At 40.1% G+C, this 22965-nt stretch overlaps 1 protein-coding gene across 1 annotated transcript; it reads right to left on the bottom strand.

Annotated features, from left to right (window-relative positions):
* Nucleotides 1–1007: 1007 nt before the first annotated feature.
* On the bottom strand, nt 1008–22762 carry slc2a1b (solute carrier family 2 member 1b). The gene is made up of 10 exons (XM_054616278.1): nt 22381–22762; nt 12187–12282; nt 7267–7427; nt 6426–6666; nt 6132–6294; nt 5704–5891; nt 5366–5470; nt 4789–4890; nt 4496–4699; nt 1008–3975 (listed from the first exon to the last, which is right to left on the bottom strand). Exons 1-10 carry the CDS (start codon nt 22393–22395, stop codon nt 3775–3777), a joined length of 1476 nt encoding a protein of 491 aa, XP_054472253.1. The 5' UTR covers nt 22396–22762; the 3' UTR covers nt 1008–3774.
* Nucleotides 22763–22965: the final 203 nt, after the last annotated feature.

Below are 22965 nucleotides of genomic sequence, written 5' to 3'. Positions count from 1 at the left end.
TAGCTGGCACATTAAACCATCCAGTGTGATAACTGTTGTGTGATGAGTTAAAGGTATAACATGTAGCCATATTGTTGGTTGCAGTTTGTAAACCTGGCACTGTAAAAATTCCTCCTCACCGACTTGTTAAGGGAGTTGTTTGGCATCTGTGTTTAAGTATTTATTTGTAGTTATTTGTAGGTGTTGCATCCTTAATTTGTTAAAAGGGTTTTGCCAGCCAGTATAGGCAATATGTTATTTAGCAACTTTTTACAGTATCTTGTGTTCAGATGTGTTTTGTTCACGTCTTTTAGAGCGCAATTTATTTTGATGGTGTTATTTTTTATCCAAAACATGTGTCCTCGTGTCTGCCGTTGCTAGCTTTTGTGAAGCTTTCATCCACATCTCACGTCTTCTTCAGCTAATGAAGGTAATGATGACAACTTAATACAGTATATGACCAAAAATGAAGGCCTGAGCCAATTCCATTAGCTCAGTGAAGACTGAGAGATGCACTAGATAATCGCATCTCTCATTTGTATATCATTAACATATCAAATGACTTTCTGCTTATCAGATAACTGTCACCACATTCACATATCTTTATGGTGTGTTTTTAGCATCTTTAAGCTCATTTTTGGGGGGGTTTTAGAGTCCGGAGCTCACCACTCTCATCAGCATCGTTTCCATATTTGCATGTAAACCCACTGTAAACTACCTGCTCAGCATCAAACAGCAGAAAGACACAGTTAGCTTATGAACATAGTGGATCATTAAGCAGCTCTAGAGGCAGATATTTACCTCATCAATTGTTCAGAAGCACGTGTTCCTCAATGTCTGCTGGATGCGTAAGTAAGCAACTGTTCACATACATGTTCCTCATTTAAACGTAATTAGTTGATGATTCCTCAGCCTGTTTACAGCTCGTTGTGCTGCCTCCAAGTGAGCAAAATTATTCAGTAAATTGCGTTGTTGCAGTTAATTCAAACAAAAGCAACAAATTGACCCCCGAAAACTTTAAATCTGTATGCAAGAGTTCTTTTATTCAGCATTAAACCACTTACACAAGACTGTGTAACCATTCAGGACACCATCCATCTCAATTCATATTTCCAATATCCAAAAACCATACAGGCAGATATTTTATTATGACAAACATTAGAATATGCTCTGTGCACTAAAATGAAAAGACTACTGAATTTGTCTCTTTAACACAATCCTACATGTAAAATCTGACTTAAAATGATGACGCTAATATTAGGCCACAACATGTCCTCAGGTATAAAATCAAAAAGGGAATAGTAGTAAGTTTGTAGGCTAAAAGCATAGAGATGTACAGCTCTACAGTACTAATCATTAATTTATCTATCCAAAGTTTCTAAAAGTTAAATATTTTATGAATTTGGAGTGGGTGAGGCTGTAGTGTGTTTTCATATTTACATCATGTTGTGTGCTTAGACCACCAACCAGGAGATTTAAAAAGGCTACATTTAAAAAATCAAATGCCCGAGCAAATTTGTGAATGTATGTACATAAAATACAGTTTTGATATTTGCAGCCGACATCCGTCTGTGTTGGTTAGGACATCATTTGGTGCCATTACATTTCTGCTGGTGAAGATATGTGAAAGCCACACAAAAGGCACAATAAGTGGATTTGTTACAGTGCTTTCCAGGGAGGGTGACTCCACCCGTCAAATGACAAAATATAGATATGCTATATACAATAATTAACAACCAAATTATGGAATGATTAAAATGGATTTTGGACTACTGAATTCAATTTGGAGCAAAGTCCTCACTCGGCTAAATTTGCTTAATACATGGCCGTAATAGAAGATGAACAAATTACACTTTTTCACACAGTTCCATTTTCAAAAAACGTAGTCAGTCTCTCTTCAGTAACAAAGATTCCACACTGCGAGTAAAAAAAGGAAAAGAAAAAAAAAAACGACAAAGAAATATCTCTGTGAATAATAAAGTGCTGCTAAAAAGGTAACTTTCCTCAAACAACGCATTTAAAGAAAAGAAAGGTTTCAACGAGTGATACAGCAGTCATAGACGGCGACCCGAACAGCTAAACTACATAGTTTCATTTCACCAGCTACTGAATACAGTGCAGCACACTACCCGAAGAGAGAGAGAGAGAGAGAGAGAGAGAGATAACAATACTGCAGAATCCAAGGCACAAAAACAAAGCCTTGCAGCAAAGCAATATGTGTCCACCTCCTTTGACACGTAAAGGAACACCGGGGGGGGGTTGACCCAAGACGAGGTGACAGGCACTTTTCAGGATGAAGACATCCTTCGTAAAAAAAGGCCAACAGTCACTTTGGTCCCCATTATTTCTTCTTTTTTTTTTCTTTCTGCAATTTTTCTGAAGATGCTTCTTAGTTGTCACAGAGGAACAGTGTGCAGCACTGCAGCCTCTGTTTGAGTGAAAAGATTCAGCTCTCAAGACAATTCTCCAGACTTTGAAAGCCCTACAGGTAATCTCAGCTCCAAAATACTTAAATGGAAGATCGTCAGCTGACAGAAGCTTTCAGTCTGGATCAGGCCGACCCGACCTCAAACCGCTCCTCAGTGATAATAAGGCTGTAAAGGCTGAAGGCTCGATTGCTTCAGACGGGCACTTAATCTCACAAATATTCTGGTTCTGTGAAACAGATTTTTTTATTTTTTTTTTGGTTTTGTGGCTGCCGATTGTGAATGCGTACTTATCTCATGTCACGGTAAAATGGATGGATGATTTATTTATTCTACTCCACTGCCAAGTTCAGCGTTCTGGTACTGATCCGTGCAGATTTGGTTCCTCTTGCACAGATTCACGTCAATATTCATTTCATCAAATTTACTGCTAAAAAAGGGTGTAAAAATACATGAATGGTGGATGAATTTCTTGATATATCTGTCGTTGTGGACATAAATCTTATTTAAAAAAAAGTACATTCTCACTAAGAAAAGTATTTTGTCTAACAATAAAAAGAGTTAAATATTATCCATAAGGAGTAAATAGGTAAAAACATCGTATAATATGTGGAGCGCTTATTTCAGTAAGAAGATTTAAATCCTCGCAGCAATACACTGATATATCACAGTTTGTGTACTCAGTAACTTAAAAAGGTACAAATAAGTTATCCCACATCAGTGGAGCGTTGGGACCTTTTTTTTTTTTTTTTTTTTTTTTTTTAAGCGCAGTGCCCCATCTGGTGGGGAGAGACAACGTTGAGCTGTGCAGCATCTACAGAGCTACTGTCTACAGTGATACAGCATTACAGTATGATTTATAAAAACAAGAGTTTTGCACAGTGAAACAGATCTCTACAGCTGTGGAGTTTTAAAAAAAAACAGATAGTAACAAACTGACTGTATGGTAACAAGCAACAAAGAACAGAGCATAAGCAGATATCAGTTATATGTTCAGTGAAAAAAAGGAAAGATTAAAAAAAAAAAAAAAAAAAAAAAAGGTAGGTTGATTGATGCAAAAACTCCTTTTCCTTCTTTAAAATATCTTTAAAATATTCCTTCCCCATCTATCCTCAACTGCCCCCTCCAGAGCAGGCGAACATAGAGTTTTTGTTTCCTTGTGTGACATGAGAGGGACAGCAGAGGACGTCATGTAGGACAAATCACACAGGGCTGTTCGTTTTGGTAATAATGCCCGAAATGTGGTGACAGTGTGAAAATTATTCTACAAATGTATGTGTCTACTTCTAGAAAGGTAGACTGTTCTCGTTAACCTCCTCGGTCCCAACAAAAAAAAGAAAGGAGTTTTCTAGAGGTTGGAATCAGTCACTCAGAGCTGAGAATCGGCTCCCAGGCTGTTGAGCTCCTCCGGCGAGTGCTTCTCTGCTCCGCCGCCGGCCGTCTGGCGGAAGCCGGCCGAGATCTCGTCAAACGTCCGACCCTTGGTCTCCGGCACTTTGAAGAAGGTGAAGACGAAGAACACGAGCAGCAGTATGGTGAAGATGATGAAGACGTAGGGGCCGCACAGCTCCTGTGAAGAGAGATAAGAGGAGGGGGGAGAGACGCTTTTGTTCAGTGGAGTCCAAAGAAGGTTCAGTCTTCAAATCTTTAAGTACCAAATGTGGCAAATGAGTGTTCAGGAAGTGTAATTTATTCCTTCCTGTATGGCATTGTGGTCAACTGCTTAAGTGCATTATGAGCAGGTGAAAAATGTGATGACCAATCGATTCAGACTTGTTAAATATGTCAAAATGAATTGCCATAATCTAGAAGGTTTGTGTTGAAATGAGAGGAAATAGAAAGAGTTTGTATTTCTATAATTTAAATGAGTGGTGAATGCTATTTACTTGTTTAAATTGATTCTTTCAATGACATTTCTCTGAAAATTGTTTTATAAATTCTGCTAAAATTTGAGAATTTTCTCTCATTTCTGTATAATTAGTACCATATTATGAAGCACTTTCCAGGAAACTTCCTAAGAAAACAGTCTCATAAAATAGTTACCTCACAAACACAAATACCAGCCCCAAATGTTTTCTTTTTCCACTCACCTCTACATACGGGAAGCCCATTCCCACTATGAAGTTAGCGGTCCAGTTGGAGAAACCAGCCACAGCAAAGGCGGAGGGCCTGGGTCCCTGCGAGAACAACTCTGCCACGATGAACCAGGGGATTGGACCCGGTCCGATCTCAAAGAACGCCACGAAGGAGAAGATGGCCACGATGCTCAAATATGACATCCATTTGAGCTGGTCCTACAGGAACAGAGGACGAGAGGGAGGTCAGATCCGGGTATTTACTGGGTGGGAATCTTGAAAACCCCATTGTCTTAAGAGAAACCTACCAGCAGAGCCAAGGCAATAGTCATTAAGACGGCAGATCCGGCCATTCCCAGCAGCCCCACCATGTGCAGAGACCTGCGTCCTGCACGCTCTACGATAAACAGCTGCACGGAGAAAAAAAACCAAGAAGAGTAGGAACAAGGTTAGTGCAGTACTACAACGTGATAAACCTTTTTCTACCTATACGTAGTTCAACAAAAACTTTATATTTGCTGCTTGGGAAAAATACTCTTGATGCACAGGAAGACATTAAACATAGTTTTGGCACATTCTAAAACTTCACTTCTACCGCCAAGTGATTCCTAAATGTGCAGTGCTAGAACACAATGACCATCTTACACCTCAGATATGTCACCAAACAACAATAAAGGATCTTGAAAACCACTGAATTAACTTTGATTTTGCTTTCGTTACCATGGTTTTGCACTTGCAATCTTGGAGAGGGATTTCAGGGTTTTTTAAACTGGTTGCAATCTACAACATCGCCGCTAGATGAAATCCTACGCACTGTCTCTTCACTGCTTTTGTACTGTAATTAGGATTTCCCTTCAAAAATCTGAAAAGTTAAACGGTACTCACCGACACCACAGTGAAAGCAGTGTTAACTACACCGGCTCCGATGGTGGCATAGACAGGCTGCGCAACTCCGGCTTTCTCAAAGATACGAGTGGAGTAGTAGAATACCTAGCAGGGAAGACAAACACAAAGATTGAACACCAGAGAGTCTCCTTTTTATTTACACAGGTGACATGTTCTGGATGTCTTCTTGTATTTCTGATGTAGCTCTGGTGTGAATGTGTACCGAGCACGTCAGGGAAAAGTGACGTGTTGCCTGTGGTTTCTGTGTGTTTCCTTCAGGATCTCAATGACAGTCATCGGAGTGAACAGTGGGACAATGTCTAAGCGTGGACACTCACAGCGTTGATGCCAGACAGCTGCTGGGAGAGCTGCAGGACGATGGCGATCAGGATGGGCTGGCGGTAGAGCGGCGAGCGGAAAAGCTCCAGGATGTTCACCTTCTTCTCCCTCATCATCTGCCGGCTCTCCTCCTTCATCTCCTGCATGTCAGAGCTCACATCTGTGGTGCCTCTGAGCTTTTTCAACACTGAAATGTGCAGAGAGGAAGCAGGTTGTCAACTCTACAAGCTGCACTTTCTTTTGATATTTTGTTTTTCTCTATATTACACACTTTGTACATTTTAGAAGCCAGAGCAAAGAGTTTTGTAAAATGTTATGATATAAAATACCTCCGTTTTTAGATTAAAAAGAATAGTTACAGATTTTACAAGGATACAGCAGTTATGTGTGTGTGTGTGTGTGTGTGTGACTATGTATGTGAACTCACCAGACTTGGCCCTGTTCTCTTCGTTCTTGTTGATGAGCAGGAAACGGGGGCTCTTGGGGCAGAGAGGCAGCAGGATGCACTGAATCACAGCGGGGATGAAGGTGAAGCCCAACAGGAGCGGCCACAAGTCTTCGTTGCCCATGATGGACTCCATTCCAAACACCTGGAATCAACACAGACACGTTTAACGCACATGAACCACACGCACAGGCTCCTAGCATGCATATAAAAAAAAATAAAAAAAGCAATGCATAGCAGGATGCACAAGAAGTTGTTTTGTTATCATTTACCGACCTGTGCAATGAGGATGCCGACGACGATGCCCAGCTGGTGGAAGGTGCCCAGGGCTCCTCGGAGGGCTGTTGGGGAAACCTCACCCACATACATGGGCACGAAGCCTGTGGAGAGGCCGGAGTAGAGGCCCACCACAAAACGACCAGCGATTAGCATTTCCCAGGACCCCGCCATCTTCGAAAAGCCCATCAGAGTGGCTGCGATGAAGGCCAGGACGTTGGCCATGAGCATAGAGTTCCTCCTGTAGCCAACAGAGAACAAGACACATTTAATAAATCAATGTCATGATATTTAATAAGGGTTGTAGGGATTTACCTACTTTTTATAATTTTTGGGATCATGTTAAGCTGTTCTATGTGGACCACAAGAAGAATGGGCGTCCTAATCAATACAGTAATATCATTAAAGAGTTAATTCAAACTAAATCCACTTTTTGGAGTAAACCGTGTGCAGTCTCTTTAATTATCAGTCAACCCTGGTACTACTCTTCATGGTTGGTAACGACACACGTGTTTAGTATTTTTGACACAGAAAATCGAGTAATTATGTCTTCGAGACCATAAAAACTCAAATCTGTGAAAAATATATAACGTTGCCTGGTAATGCACGGCTCACCTAAGAGTATCTGGGCTTAAAAAACATAAATATATGTATTAAAGTGATAATTGCCTGAAGTGCCCCAGAAAACCTTGGCCTAAAAAGTTTCAGTCTAACAATTACAGCTTTATTTGTATTTTTTTTTACCACCTTTGTGGAGAAAATGTATCCAACAAAGTCTGTTTCCCAAGCCCAAGGATATTATGTTATTACAATGCCAGCAAGGGTTTTGTTTTCACTTCACCTTCCAAAGCGGTTGACAAAGAGTCCGACGGAGAAGGAGCCAAAGATGCCGCCAACAGAGAAGATGGCGACCGAGAGGGACCAGATGCCCGTGAGGGAGCTTTTGGTGATGGGCTCCTGGTATCGCTCGTACCACGTCTCATTGATGTACTTCTCAATGACCTGCCACAAGAAAAAATAAATAAAAAAGACAACTGTTAAAAAAAAAAACTAAAAACATTTTAATATATTTTCTGGTTTTCCTCATGTTTTATTCTACCACATTACACAAAGGGGGATGGCTGAGCTGTTACCGTGTGACCAGCTGATGGCAGCAGCACTGTATGATCACTACCATTTCCTGGCAACCAGGAAGTTGAATAGCCCCTCCCCTCTTCCTCCATCCTCATCACAGCTGACTATGTTGACAAACACAGCCAGGCGAGCCAGCGGAGCCCGTGTCACTGTCGCCCGTGTTTGGGTCACAGTGACACCTCTCATATGATTCAGAAAGGTCACCACCCTGTCTGCAACCCACCCACACCCTCTGCATCACCACCTCTCTTGTTACCAAATGTCAGCTCCAGTTCTGTCATGTGCCTCTGTGATAGTGGAATAAAAAACTCAGCAGTGTTCCTACCAACATTTGATGACAGCAATGCTATCGTTTCTTAAGGGTTTTTCTGTGCTGGAGGGATATATATAGGATGTCACTCTGCTACTCTTGACACAAGGACTGCGTCGTATCCACTATCAACTTTCACTCACAAGACCTTGCTTAGTGATATAACATCCACCCTTTAAAAACTGCCTTATTTAGAAGAGCTCTTGTGTAACATTTGCTTATCTACGGAATTTAAAAAATTGGCATAAGGGAGTGTGTGTGTGTGTGTGTGTGTGTGTGTGTGTGTGTGTGTGTGTGTGTGTGTGTGTGTGTGTGTGTGTGTGTGTGTGTGTGTGTGTGTGTGTGTGTGTGTGTGTGTGTGACTTAAAGGTACAGACAGGTACAGTCTGGCTGCATTTCAAATCCTATATATGTGTTATAAATTCTGCTTTTAATCCTTTAGGATAATTGTAACTGGTAATAATAATTATGATTTTCACAATCGGTGGTATTTTAATTATTATTATAATGTAATAATGAATAAGAATGTATACTTTAAAAAAAATTCACTATAAGGTGCCTGTAGAAACCTGAATCCAGACCTCTTATTGGTCGCCTACATCTCAAAGAGGAAGTGAAACAAAATGTCATCGGGTGTTACTATCAGGCCAAGACTACAGTCACAAAGTGACACCTTCACCAACTTGAGTGTCTTATTTTGAAAAGTTATTATTTTGTGTTCTCTTCCAAGGTGTTTCTCTGAATAGACGCTGCAGTCCAGACCAGCAGCTGGCTCTAACCAAACAATGAAACAGGCCGTCTATTCATGCTGTCAGGCTGTCAGCATGATGTTGTCTGAGCTGGCTGTTTAGAGAGATATCAAGGTGAGCTCTGTATTCAGGGCGCACAAGGTGAGAATAAAAAAGATTCATACGAGTGAAATTGTCTTTGAAGAAGAAAAATAGTTCTCCTTGTTTTGGGGTTTTTCTTAGGTCCTTAAAATAGTCTATCCCACAGGAAGCCATATTTTAGGTGGGAGTATTTTAAATATGTACTGTTTCAGGGGGAGCAAACTAACAGTTGGCATGAACAGAAAGAAAGAAAACCTTCAGAAATAAACTTCTTCCAGAAAAAGATAAGTTTTGAAGCCCTAACGGTAAAGAGGTTTCCAAAATTAAACGGACATAAACAAAAACACAGATGACTCTTCGATTAAACTACCAAACAAGGATATTATTTGCTTTGTGGTGGGTGCGTGCAGGCAGGAAGGCAGGCAGACAAGCAGGCAGGCAGGCAGGCAGGCATGCAGGCAGGCATGCAGCAGGAGGAGGAAGAGGAGGATCTGAGGGAGCCGCAGCTTTGGCCCTTGAAAGAGCGTATCTAATCAGAGACGCTCGAAACATAGTGCACAACCTGCGTCACAGACCACAACATCAGTGCAGACTTTTATCACACACGGGAGCACAGAGCGGACGGCTGCTGGTGATAATCTGAAGTGCTAATGCTATATAAAAGTTTCATTTGCAAAGTTATAGCCTCTTAAGTGGTCATTAACTAATGAAAGATTGGGAGGCCTGTGTTGAATAACTGTTTTTCAGTGTGTGTGCGTGTGTGTGTGTGTGAGAGAGAGACCGAGGCTGGGTGTTGGGAAAATGGGATAAAGAGCCAAGAAGGCCGGGTGACACTGGCCCAGTGTGTAACAGAGCACATATTCTCCGCCTCCCTCTCAGTCTGCAGCCCCTCACTCAGCCACTCACAAGGCGCTCCTGAGCTGAGCTGCCCGAAGCCGATCACGTGCTGTTTTCATGGTGGAGGTAAATCTGTGTTTCACTAAGAAACTGCTAAATACTGGATTAAATATTATGAAATATCAGTAAATCTTGGGTAATTTAAGAGCAAGTGAGGTCAGGAGCTGCAACGATTAGTCAACTATTCTGATTATTTAGGTAATTTTTTTGAAGAGGAAAATGTCAAACGAACCTTCGTCCCATCGAGCTTTGCAAATGTACGGATTTTGTGCTTTTTTTCTGATTTATATAACTGTAAACTACAGTAAATATCTTACAGTTTTGAACTGTTGGTCGGACAATTTGAATAAGTCACCTTCCACTACATTTTACTGATTAGTCTAGAAAAAAAATGAGCAGAATTATCAATAATTGAAATAGTTTTAAAGGCAAATTGAACTTGTTTTAAATGCTTTCTAGTATTGAGTTTCATTACTTCTGTGTTTGTACAATCAATGACGATTGCACAATTTTTTTTTGCACAAATGTCTCAAGGCCTAAAGTCCCCTCTTTAACATGTGCTGCCCACTTCTTCTGCTCTTTTTACCTCAAGAAGAAATGAAAAAGAGATCTGATATTTTGAGACTCTCGTTTCCGTCTATGTCACATGTGTCAAACTCAAGGCCAGCGCCACATCCGGCCCGTGAATGAATTATCTTTGGCCCGCATGATAAAATCTATTTACTATTAGAGCTGGCCCGCCGGTATATCGCACGCACCACCAAAATACTACAAATCCCACAATGCACTGTCCGTGTGTCGGCACGTCAATCGCGGGCCTCACAGTCTGTATTACATACCACTTTCAACTATCCCTCTCCCCAAAAAATGGCTAAACGAAAGGTGGAATTTGAAAACAGGAGCTTTCAAGACAGGCGGGAGGCACAGTATATGTTCGCGGATGTAAAGGCCAAAGCTGTGTGTCTTCTGTGCGGAGACAGTGTGGCTGTAATGAAAGAATACAACATAAGAAGACACTATTTCAGTTTTTGATGTAGTTTCATTTTTGCATTTTTTTTCTCTTGCTACTACAGGACATTTGATTTTTCTTTGAAGTAAATTATTTTTGGCTGTTGTTTGCCTGTAGAAAATGTTTTCACTTGAAATTACTCTGGAAAAACTGCAGATAGAGCCATAAGCAATTAATGAAACTGATTTTATTTCTTTTATTTCTTTATGTATTATTTATCATTTTTATTTCATAATTAATGTTGTTTTATAGGCAATACTCTATAGGCCTTGTTAGTTCCAGGTTCAATATGTGCACTAAGGTTCTTTCAATAAGTTTTCAATAAACGTTGAACCCTCTGGCCCTTGACTTTCTTTATTTCGGCCCACTGTGTATTTGAGTTTGACACCCCTGGTCTATGTCATGTCAATAAGTTCTCTCTCTTCAGAGACAACCGATAAAAGCTGCTGTCATTTTCCATCACGTCAAAAGTGCAGGCGTTGTGACAGTGTGGTGACCGGGGGTTGAACAGTTGAAGGTGAGGCCGTCCTCACACTGAGAACGCCACAAACAGCCGTGACAGTCGTTATTATCTCTGTTAAAGGTGAATAATAAAAAGAGCCAGCTGGGCTTTTGCCTCTCTTGCGACACACCTGTGACCTGTGGACAGACAGCTATGTAGCCACAGGGTGTGTTCAGACCAACGCAAACTAAACAGGCAGAGGTTGTTTGCACGCCATGCAATATCAACATTCCCCAGGAAATGAGTTTCTTTGGTTTACCTGTCTGCTAATAAAGCCTACTGCAGACTTAGTGATTCAACAACAGTCTACATTTTTCATCTGATCTCCTCTAGTTTTTCCCAGCCTGTTTCTGGCCAGCAGAGGTCCATTTTTGGGCATGGACACATTCTTTTTACACAGGAATCACTCAGAGTCTGTTAACACAGAAGGCCTTGGTCCTCATCGGCCTGAATGTGGCTATTATTATCTCATCCCTTAACCCGAACCCCCCCCCCCCCCGTTTTCTGTCCTGTTTAAGTTCACCAAATGGGTGAATAACCAGCACTGGGGCTGGTTTGGCATGAAAAATAAGTTTGTATGAATTATACAGTAGTAGTAGTTATAGTTTGCACTATATCTTTATAGAATATATAGTATATATAGATATAGTGCAAACCCAGTAATACTGATGAGCTAAAACACAACGTAAAATCTTTGTGGAGATACTGTTTTAACAACCTGCCTAACATAAACCTTTAATAAAAAGTTGGGATATGTGTATGTGTGTATATATATATATATATATATATATATTTAATTTATATATAATTTGGTATATTTATCTGTAAGTGGATTGTTGTGTTCGGAAGTAGCATGATGTGATTGTGCGTCTCCTGCTTCCGGCGAGCTCCATCTTGCTGTGGTGAGGATGGACTGATGGAATATCAGGGACCACGATTGAAATAAGTTCTGGCCTTTTTCTTGTTATCTAACTAAAATAAAATAAAATACTTAGCTAAGCTAAACAAACTAAACTAAACTAAACTAAACTAAACTAAACTAAACTAAACTAAACTGAACATTCAGACATTTAACTCACCTTCTGAGGGGCATTGATGACTCCGGTGTTGTAGCCGAACTGCAGGGAGCCAATTACAGCTGCTCCGACACTCAGCATCAACGTAAACGTTACTTGCTGCAAGACAACAGAGAGCAGAGGAAGTATTGTCAGTGAAGAGACCAGTTTGATCAGTTTACACAATGCAAAAAATGGATTATTTTGTACAAGAGCTTTAGTGCATATTGTGTTAAATCATCTTTCCGGATAAAACAGTTTGCTTAACTAGAAACTCTCCCTTACATAGGTTGACAAAATGAAGTTGTTGACTGTTTTTTCTGGGACAAGGTGTTCACATACCATAACCACCCTGGATCTGACTAAATAAAATGTTCAGGTTGGTCAGCCGCAAATTTTATCCCTCACAGGGTTTTCATAAGTAGAATAATGAACGCACTATATCTAAATATCCTGAAATATCTTGAAGATGTTTGGTATCAGGCCACTTTAAGCAACATGTTGACATTGGACTGGTCATAAAAGATGCTTTATGACACCAAAAGCGATCTGACCAACAGATTGAGAAATCTATATGTACAGCCAACACCTGTTATCTGAGTTGTTGACTGCTTCTTTTGAGAAACACTGTGGTCAGGTCCCAGCTCCAGGTTTTCCAGATATAACTGAATAAACCTACTTCTTGGAACGGGTCCAGGTTCAACCCAGGTCTGCATGTTATTGTCTGTGTTCCTGTTATTACACAGTTCACTTGCTGCTTGATCTCAGTGGAGCCCAGTGGATTAGTGGAGATTTTCCTCATACCGAAAAGTTAATAAACCAGAGTGGAGTATGTCGCTTTCTATTTTCTTCTCTCAGACAGACACAAAAACACAGCCTCAAGCTACAATTTACCTTTCTGCCATCACTTCTTACTAACTGTAAGTCTGAGTGTTTCAGTGAAAAACAACCTGAAAACACCGGCTAGGATTACGCACGTACAGCATGTTATCGAATTGATCCACCGAAAAGTGCACAAACTTCAGATTTAAAATTTAGAGCAATATAAACAGCAGAAGGGCTTCTTACTAACTCCATCTTTCATATCTAACCATCAGTCACCATGTCTGGGTGATTAACATTTTGACTTGTGATGTGTCACACCTAGCCTTTTTCCACAGTGAATCACACCAGATAAGTTCCTCATGTTATGGCAACAAAAGACCTGACCTTCACCAGAGTTCTTTTCTCGTATGCAGACAATAGGAGCATAATTAAACATCTATATCTAAAACACTGTCGGGACACAAATCACTTTGGTTACAAAGGATCAAACCTGCATGCCAGCCAGCTGATGAGGTAGAGCAGGTTAGCCCAGAAGTTAGCAACAGTTCACCTTTAAGGTGGACCATCTATTCTCCTTTAAGTGACAAGCCGCTCCTCTGTATAAATATTTAATTTGTTAAAGTCAGTGAGTGAGGAACAGCTGATGAAAATAGATTCAATAAAACATGTGTTCAAAGTCTTTGTTAGAACTGTAATGGTATTATTAAGTACTCATACCGGTAGTCAGTATCGGCGAGTTCCCAAATGTAAGTACTTGTACTTGGTCTGAAAGAAAGTGGTATTGAATTGAACTTGTCCGAATCAATCAGCTATCAGTCTGACGAATGATAAGCCTTGAGGCGTAGGGAGATATTTCTGGGGTTCTGAAGTAGCCAGCGGATATCTAGGTCGAACACATCTATTTCCTAGAGATGCTCACTGTTAACTTCTGACTCTTTTTTTGAACCAAAGCCTGCTTCAACCCGATTGGTCAATACAACTTGGACTAGGAGCAGAAACCGTAATGCTTCGGATACCAAAACCTTTTCCCGTTACCTACAGATCTTGAAAATAAATACAGATTCTGTTTGAAGAGATAGCTTGTTATCAAACACTTAATTCCGTGATTTCACCCCCAGCTAATTGAAAGCAACATTGATTTGGAGGAGTGTTTCTGGACAGGTAGAAAATGTGAGCTCGATATTTACTCTCTTTTTAGCTCTATTTTTGGTCTCCACCAACTCGTGACGGAAACATTTGTCTCTTTAGGTGGCAAATCCTCCACTATGTCCACTAGCTAGACGCTAACTTCCTCTGTCTGCTGTTAGATTGGATTCCTTCCTTAAGACTACGAGTCAAACCTTGAGGCTAAATTGCAGGTTGAATTTTCATTTAAGCTCCCCAAGACAAAGAGAAACACAAGAACCGACCGCCCCCCTGCCAGGTTTAATAAAAAGAATAATCCTCCACCCCCTCTGTAATATCACCAAAGCGCAGAATCCAACCATTTTTTTTTTTTTTTTTTGTGGGACCCAGAATCCCCCCCTGCATGATAAAGAGGAAGGAGAAACGTGTGTGTGTTTTTGGTTGCAGTCACTCCAGCGTGTTCAGAGGGCCTGGCTAAAGACACTTAAAGACCCGCCTACATGCTACATGCACCAATAGGGCCTCTTGTTATGAGGTCAGCAAGTCCAGGACAGGCTTGTTTAGTGCATAAAGACACACACACACACACACACACACACACACACACTTTTTCAGCATTGTGGGCTGGCCTCTTAAAGGAGCCACACGAGGAGAAAAAACTTTTTTCTGCAAAAGCCACTGCTGATTTCAAGCGAACAACAAACGTCACACAGCTTGAGTTAACTTCTACCAGCTGCTTTTTTACTGTAAACACAGTCATCCTTACTTTCCCCAACTGGTAAAAATCATCACTGAGACTTTGTTTACATCTCGACCCTCAAGGGAAAAGCTGAAATAATTAGCAAAAACTACCTTAAAAGTCAAAACTGGGGGATGTTGGTGTGTGTTCAAGTGAAATCCAGCAGTCCTCTGTGACATCTTTACCTTTAACCTAGATGCTAGCACACCTCCCAGAGGCTGGCATCGGTCCACACATGCTGATTACTGTATATAGACCAATGAGATTTCGTAAAAGTATACAAAAAAAAAAATAAAAATGTTTTTTGACTTTCTTCAGCTGAACCTCCCCCCCCCCCCTGCTCTCCTGTTACCTGTTACCTGTCAACCCAACACAGATGGTGAGTCTGATACTGTTCCTTGTATGCAGAAACCAGTAGCAGCAGCATTGCCCATGACTTCCTCACCGGAGGAACAATGAAGTCACACCCAATAAAACTATTTCATGTTCATAGAATCGAAGGCCAACACCGGTGAACAGTCCTCTTCTGGTTCCTCGGCTCTCTACCTTTAGTTACCTCTCAGGCATTCAGCTCACATCGGCGGCGGCTTTTTGGCTTTGTTTACAATTCTAAATAGAGCTTTTGTTTACTTGCACATGATGGCTAAGCTAACCATAAGGGCCTGGCATTACACTGCATACCACGCTAATCTACAACAAACTTAAAGCTGATTAGGGGAGTAGGAATTCACTTTGCTAGAAGGGTAGTATTTTGATATAAAAAGGTCAAAACAACAAATTACAAATGTACCCAAACATTTATCAACACGAGGGATCATTATAAATAACATGTAGTGTACAAACTTTTGAAAAAAATCCAATTATCTTCAAGGCATGTCAATTGTATAAACACTATACCTATTAATCAGTGAAAGCTAGATGTGAAGAATTAGTAGTTAATGCCTTGTAGTTAACAAGGGTTCAGAGAGATTTAGGATATTTTCAGTCATGATTCAGAAGGTTTTGGGTTTACAAAAACATCAGTAACGAGTGAAAGTAAATAATCGCTTACGCAATTCAGCCTGCGCGGCTCTCAGAGTGTCAAAGTGTCAAAAGGCTGTTTCACTACAGACAAAAACCAAGCAGCATTTGGTTGACGGTTGGTGTTCATTTCTCACCCAGCAGCTGAAAAACAACTTTTCAACTTTTTTCCCAAACTTAATTAATACACAGTGATGCTGCTGGTGCTTTTTTTTTTTTCAAACTAAATACATCTGGAGACTTTTCATTAAAGTGTCAGACTTCAGTATCAGCACCTGGTATGTTGAGAGTGTAATAAGTGTAATTACCCTTCACTCCTCCGGCCTTTGCTATATCTAAATGCTCCCTAGGGCCTCCATGCAAATATACCCTCCTTGTTTGTGAAAAGTAAAATGTGGTGTGGCAGGATATTTCATCATTGCGTGTTTGTCATTGCTGCGTTATTCAATTAACACTGTTGATAGCAGCTTCGGTTGCTCGGCACCACAGACTCTCTCTGCTCCTATTGAGTAAACCCTGACAGCGAGTTCTCTCTTTCTGAGTAAACACTTTGTTATTAAATGTGTCTTTCAGTTAAATAAATCTACTAATGCTTGAACACACGGACAGAGAGTCAAACCAGGAAACGGCAACTTAAGCTCTGACGAGCTGACAGAGCGTTGACGTAGATGCTTTAAACATCAGGATGAAGCTCTGACACCATTGCTTTGAGATAAATGAGAGGGCTTGGCCGCAACAAAGAATGCAAACAGGAAATCCAAAGCGCTGAACAACACATCCAAGTAAAAATGAAGCAGTTGACCTACATGTAAATGTCAACTACCTATAATATTTACGTATGTCATCATTTACAGCTGCTACAAAAGAGGTTACAGCATTAGTAGTTCTATAAAAGGTGGGTGAATATCTGGTAGTGATGGTAGGATTATTGATTCTGCTGAAATATGGTTTTATTTGGTGATATTTTTGACTAACATTTGCTTTTTTGTGGTGAAATGTTTGATAATTTGACTTATTCAGTCCTCAAAATTTGAAAGGAAACCATGTGAGAAGGAAATGTCACTCTGGTGGAACTTTACGGTCTTTTATAAACTTTGAATGTGTTTGTTTTTCTTTTAATAATGTAAAAGATGGATCTGAAAAGTTACGAGAAAATATAGCTGTTAGATAAATAAAACATAAAAGAGTAGACTTGAGTTAAGTACTTCAAAACTGTACTTAAGTGACGTTCCATCCCTGATAACTGTTTTGCCTCAGGTTTGCCTCGTCATTCTCAGACATTTTGTCCAAGTAGTAAAGTCAATGTGACGGCCAACAAAAGAAAAAATATTGAAGTAAACATTCTAAAAGGCAACTCCTGACTTCAACACTAAATGTGCACTAAAGTCAGTCAGTTTCAAGCCAGAAGAAGACTGGCAACAAATAGTCAAAACGTCTCTTCCTGATAACTAGGAACAGACTTTTTTTAGCTTACCAAATTCTGCTTAACTCTACATCATCGTATTTTTTACTGTATGACTACTTAGTGTGTGACTCATCGTATCCATCCGCAACGAGGATTTCCGCCAAACTGAGTGGAAATCGACTCAGCTCACTTTCTTTTCCAGAGTGTTGGGGATGGCCTACGTTGCTGCAGACACGTCCCTCTAAACGTCACCTCTACAGTCTCAGCTTACAGCTGTGGGGAATCCAATATGTCCTCCTCTGTCCAGCTTTAAAGCCTCCTCACGCTGAGGGCACAGTTTACAAATATCTTGGTGTTAGTTTAAGTTTAAGTAGAAGGATGTCATTTTTTTGCATTAGACTGTTTGACACTGCTGTCATTAAAGTTTAAGCCCAGATATGATGACTGATTAAAGCCTAATTATTTCTAGGCCTGATACATGCTTTATTTAGTATATATTAAATACTTATTCATAATTAATGATCTCTCTATTTTACCAATTAGATTTCTTCCTCTGGTCGCTTTGTGACAATGGTAATTGTGTATTACTTTCATGTTTACAGAGACCCTTTGGCTGATGTACAATATAAAGAAATTGAAGTTGTAAAACAAAATAAATTGCATAAACTGCAAAACAGAATGACTGCATTCTGCTTCTGTGTTTTAATATCTATATCACACTTCTGGTCAAATTCATCCATGTTAAGCTGAAGCTTTCTTCTTAATGTCAGCAGATGGATTTCTATAGTAACCATGGGGCAGAAAACGTGATGATTATGTAATAGGGCAAAAGGGATCGGCAATATTTGCCTATGAAAACTCTCACAAACAAATATATGCAAAACGACACGGACTTTAATTTGTACCGGGTAATAGTCTGAGTATCCTGGTACTCCTGGTTGTTATTATCCTTTATTTAAACATGGTAGAAGAAAGACAAACTTATCCTCTGCATGCTTGATCTGTTAAATGTCTCCTAGTGGCCTGAGATGGAAAAAAAAAAAAATGCTTATATATCTGTATGTGCTGCACATAGCAAGAGAAAAAACAAAAAGAAAGTATTTTAAAGCCTTATCTGTCAGGGCCAGTGAAGCTTCAGCCTGTCACAGATCAGATAAAATTGTATTTACAGTTAGACTCTATGTTTGGGAACACCAATGTGGCGAATACAAACAATAGGAATATTATATCATAGGATTCTTTTCTACAGACAAGAAACCACATTTACATATGTGGACGTTTAGTTAAAGTTTAAGAGGGTTTTTGTGTCTGTGCTGATGCAAACGTTTTTGAGGATGACAGTTCAAATCCCCCATGATGCACAGTTTTGACAAAGACTGAGAAGACGAGATTATCATTATCGATATCCAACATTTGAAAGAAGGGAGGCGATAATATATATATTAGTTGCACAAGTAATACATAGTTGAGGTGTGTAATCATTTTGTTATTATTATAGTGAGGAGTAAAACTGCTGAAAAGGTGAATATTTAAAGTAGTTTTACATGTCAACAAAGTCATTTCCCATGTAGTAAATCCAACAAATCATTTATCTTATCAGTCTTAACACTATTTTCAGATACTTTTAACTATTCAGCTCGGGTCAGATTATGCAGTAACAGGCTAAGAAAACGTCAGACAGTTCAAACTGACTCTTTAGCGCCAGAGTTTAGAGGTCAAACACATAAGTTAAAACCCTCTGGTTCAGAGGGTTCTAAGCTAATTTCATTTGAATCGTGAGAAAGTCAAAAGAAGCCCAGAGAGACACAGCTAGGCCCTGCAGGGACCGTTTTTATCCAACCATCTCGTCCTTGTTAACAGAGATCAGTACAGTCTGCACAGAGGAGTCATCCAGTTCCACTCATGCTTGCTTGCTTGCTTGTTCCTCTTAATTAAACCCCTCCCAGATCTCTTGATCCCCAACTTTGGTAGCAAAGCCTCATTAAGCATCATTAGAACATAGCTGACCGTTACACTGTGAGACACACTGAAGGGGGCAGTCATGCAGACCAAAAGTAAATCTACTGGACTTTCTTAAAGATGGCAGGAGTTGGCAGACGGCTGAAAGGCCGGTGGATGGAGAGGAATTAAGCCCGTGCAATTAAGTCTGTACAATGAAGGCGGGTCGTTGGCTCTGGACTCCTCATCAAAATACCTGTGCTGTCAAGTCTGTCAGAAAATAAAATGCTCGGTGACTGTTTTTTATTCAAACCAGAGTAGGTCAACTGTATGCTTGACCCCAATTACCATTTTTGTTGTGGAAAATAAGAGCACCGAGGTGAGTTTTTCGGACCCAAACGAAGCTTACTGTTTATGACAAATTAAGCTCTCGTATGGCCGACAATGTGAAGTCATTAACTCTGCATGTTCTGAGGGAGACGCTAAGGGAAATAATTGTTATGTAATCTGAATACAGCTGCACCGAAGGGATGAGATTTAACTCCTGGTATAAAAAAAAAAAAAATACTGACAATTAAGAGAATACGTGATATTAAGTTACAGATGGATGGATGACATTTAGTTGGCATTATTTGCAAAAAAATGTAATCTACCTGTAACTAATGCACAGCACCATAAACCTGAACCTAGCCTAACACCAACACCTGAATGAAACAATGGTTGTCAGGGCGTTTTGTTTTTTTTAACACTTCTCTGGATCTGTGCCACTGCGCCGGAAGACAAACTGTCGTTCTACAACTTCTGTGTCGCTGCTGAAGTTGCCACATACTGGATGGACTCCGTCTGCACATAATTAATCACAACGCTAAGCACAAGCCAGGGATGAAAATCCTGCCCACGAGACGTGAATAACCCCTCAGCGCTGAACTGCTGTTTAACCTACGGACACGCAAAACTAAAACAGCTCAACACTGCTGGAGGCAACGTAACGTAAAAAAGGAGGGGAGTGGAGCAAACGGCCTGGGAGGGGAAGAGGTCGAGGCTTTAGGAACCTCGGGGGCTGGCAACTCTTCCCTCTGCAGAGTCGCATTCCCTCTGGAAATCTGCAGTGTCGGTGTCACAGTGGAAACTGGGAACACGGAGAACCGTTCCCATCACGTCCACAACAAACTCCGTGCAGCTGAAAGGCCCCAGACGGCACACTGAGACTAGTGGTGACAGCTAAGGAAACATTCTCTGACCACCGTGTCAGACTGGGCTGCCTGGTGCTGCTCAACTGGGTTTAAACTGGTCAGGAGGAGAAACCAGAGAGGAGGGGGAAGTTTTTGGCGTACGTGCTTCACTGTACATCATGCTTCACTGTACATCATGTCTGTGTGTGTGTAACAGTAGCCACAAGCCACAGCAGGATGCAAGCAGCAATAACAATCATGTTTACTTTCTGAACATCACACGTCTATAACTGATATGAAATTTAAATGGGTTATTTTTGGATTACTCGAGACACAATACAAATGTTCCCACACACTCTTCTCAGATTGAGTTTGGTGTCGCAACGTACAAATTGATTAGATGCGATTAATGGTCTGATAAAAATCAACCATCACAAGTTCTCAGAAGCTATGAGGGTGGTTTTTAAATGTCTTGTTTTGTCCCAAACCACAAGCAGGGGATACAAATAATCAATCGATTAGAGACAGAAAACTATTTCAAAAACAGAACAATTATTTAAGTAACTTATTTGTGTCTTAGCCTCGTAATCAAGTACAATTTAGCAGTGTTTTACTTGAGTATGTCCCTTTGCAGCTACTTTATACTTCTACTAACTCTAACACTACATTTCAGAGGGTATTCTTGTACTTTTTTTCCTTCACTATTTATACACCTAACAGCTATTTACATAAAAAAAAACATACGATGAGTGTATAAAACATGATGCATTGCTACTGAATACTCTGCCAACAGTATATCGGGTACTTTATATTACCTCCAACAGCTTCAACTTCAATAATAACAGCGGATTAAAGCTGAAACGATTAGCAAATAAATGGATTAGTTGATAAGAGAGAAAAGCAAAACAGAAATGCTAAACATTAGATGACTCCAGCTTTTCGTATCTGAAGATGTTTTGCATTTCTTTGTCTTGAATAATAAACTGTATACTTTTGGGGTTTTGGACTGTTACGTTTGGCTCTGAGGGATTGTGATCAGTATTGACATTTCCTGAAGACAAATTGAGTATTGATTTACCCCGAGAACATAATCTGCCAATTAATTAATCATCAAAATTCCAGGGACTATCCTGCTGCACAAAGACTACTTTAAATGCAGTATTGCTTCTTCTACTTCTTCCTCAACACACATTGCTTTATAAGGCTCTCATAAAAGACTCCAGTGTATAAATAGCTCCTATCAGACTTCTATATGAGAGAGGTAGCCTCTCTTCTGTTTTTACAGGAACTGACCACGTTGACTTCACTCTCCAGTGACGCCATACTGCACCATGCCCACAAAGCGTGCTGCACGTAAACAAGATGACAAAGCATTATAAACCCACTCCTCACCATGACGTAGAGGAAATAATAAGAAAGCAAGCTTGGATACTGCCCAAAACTGTTGAATTATGTATATATATATATATATATATATATATATATATATATATATATATATATATATATACATATATATATATATATATATATATATATATATATATATACATATAATACAGGGGAATTATATTTAATATAGAGTGCTACTATTGAGTGCAGACACGTGCTGGAGTATTTAAGTGTATTATAACTTATAATACACTTAAATAGTGTAGTAGTAAAAGTAGTAAAAGTAGTTTTTTTGTCACTTTTATATCACTTATAATTTATAAGTGATATAAAAGTGACAAAAAAACTACTTTTAATTACTGCAGATGCGTACAGAGGGGTAATAATATATATATATATGGGTAATAACAACGCAATACATAACATAATGCATCATGCTTCTCCGTCATGGCACATGTGGTGTCTTATGGGAAAAAAAACCCCAAAAAACTGAGCCAGTGTTCAGTGACAGCGTGGGGAGGAAAGAAACAAAACACACGCAACCGAACCGGTCAGACCGGGTTTAAAAGCCCCAGAAAACGAGTCACACGGTGCATAAATACCTTCCCCGAGTCCATGGCTGCGATGTGAGAGAAACACTCTTCTTATTCTCTGTCTTTGTCCTCCTCTTCTTCCTCTTCTGTTGAGATGTGAGAACTTCCTTTCGAGGTCTCCCGGTGCGTATTTACGCGCAGATTTCAGGCATCTTGGAGAGTTTTTTGCTAAAATTAATTAAAAAAAAACGAGAAATGCCTTTGTGTGTGTGTCTTTGTCTGTAAAAAGCCCGACAGATTGAGTTTTCTTTTCTTTTTTTTGTATCTCTTTAGTTCAATCAGCTTTGACGGATGCGTAAAGTCTTCCGGGATGTTTGGGTTGTTTTCTTTTTTTTTTTTTTTTGGAGAAGTTCCGCCTCGTCCAGCTTTTTGGAAACAGCTCTATGGAGACTAGAGCCGCTCCGCTGTTCATATATTAGAGCTGACGCAATTCATCGGTGGGTTGAGTCCGAGCAAGAGGCCCATCCTCCTAACCAGCCAATGAGAGGGCACAGAGGCTGTACGTCACACACACACACACACACACAGAGAGGAGGAGGAGGAGGAGGAGGAGGAGGAGGAAGTATTCAGATCCTGTGTTTTAGTTAGAGCATC

Source organism: Anoplopoma fimbria, chromosome 17, assembly GCF_027596085.1.
Source record: "Anoplopoma fimbria isolate UVic2021 breed Golden Eagle Sablefish chromosome 17, Afim_UVic_2022, whole genome shotgun sequence".
Classification (NCBI taxonomy): Eukaryota; Metazoa; Chordata; class Actinopteri; order Perciformes; family Anoplopomatidae; genus Anoplopoma; species Anoplopoma fimbria.
Note: the sequence above shows the minus strand (reverse complement) of the source record. Positions and strands in the feature narration are given on the sequence as shown.

Excerpts from the sequence above, each read along its gene's own strand:
- slc2a1b (XM_054616278.1), bottom strand. Across the intron at positions 5,471-5,703 it reads AGCTGTCTGGCATCAACGCT|GTATTCTACTACTCCACTCG; the intron begins GTGAGTGTCCAC and ends CTTCCCTGCTAG. Across the intron at positions 4,700-4,788 it reads CTATTGCCTTGGCTCTGCTG|GACCAGCTCAAATGGATGTC; the intron begins GTAGGTTTCTCT and ends CTGTTCCTGTAG.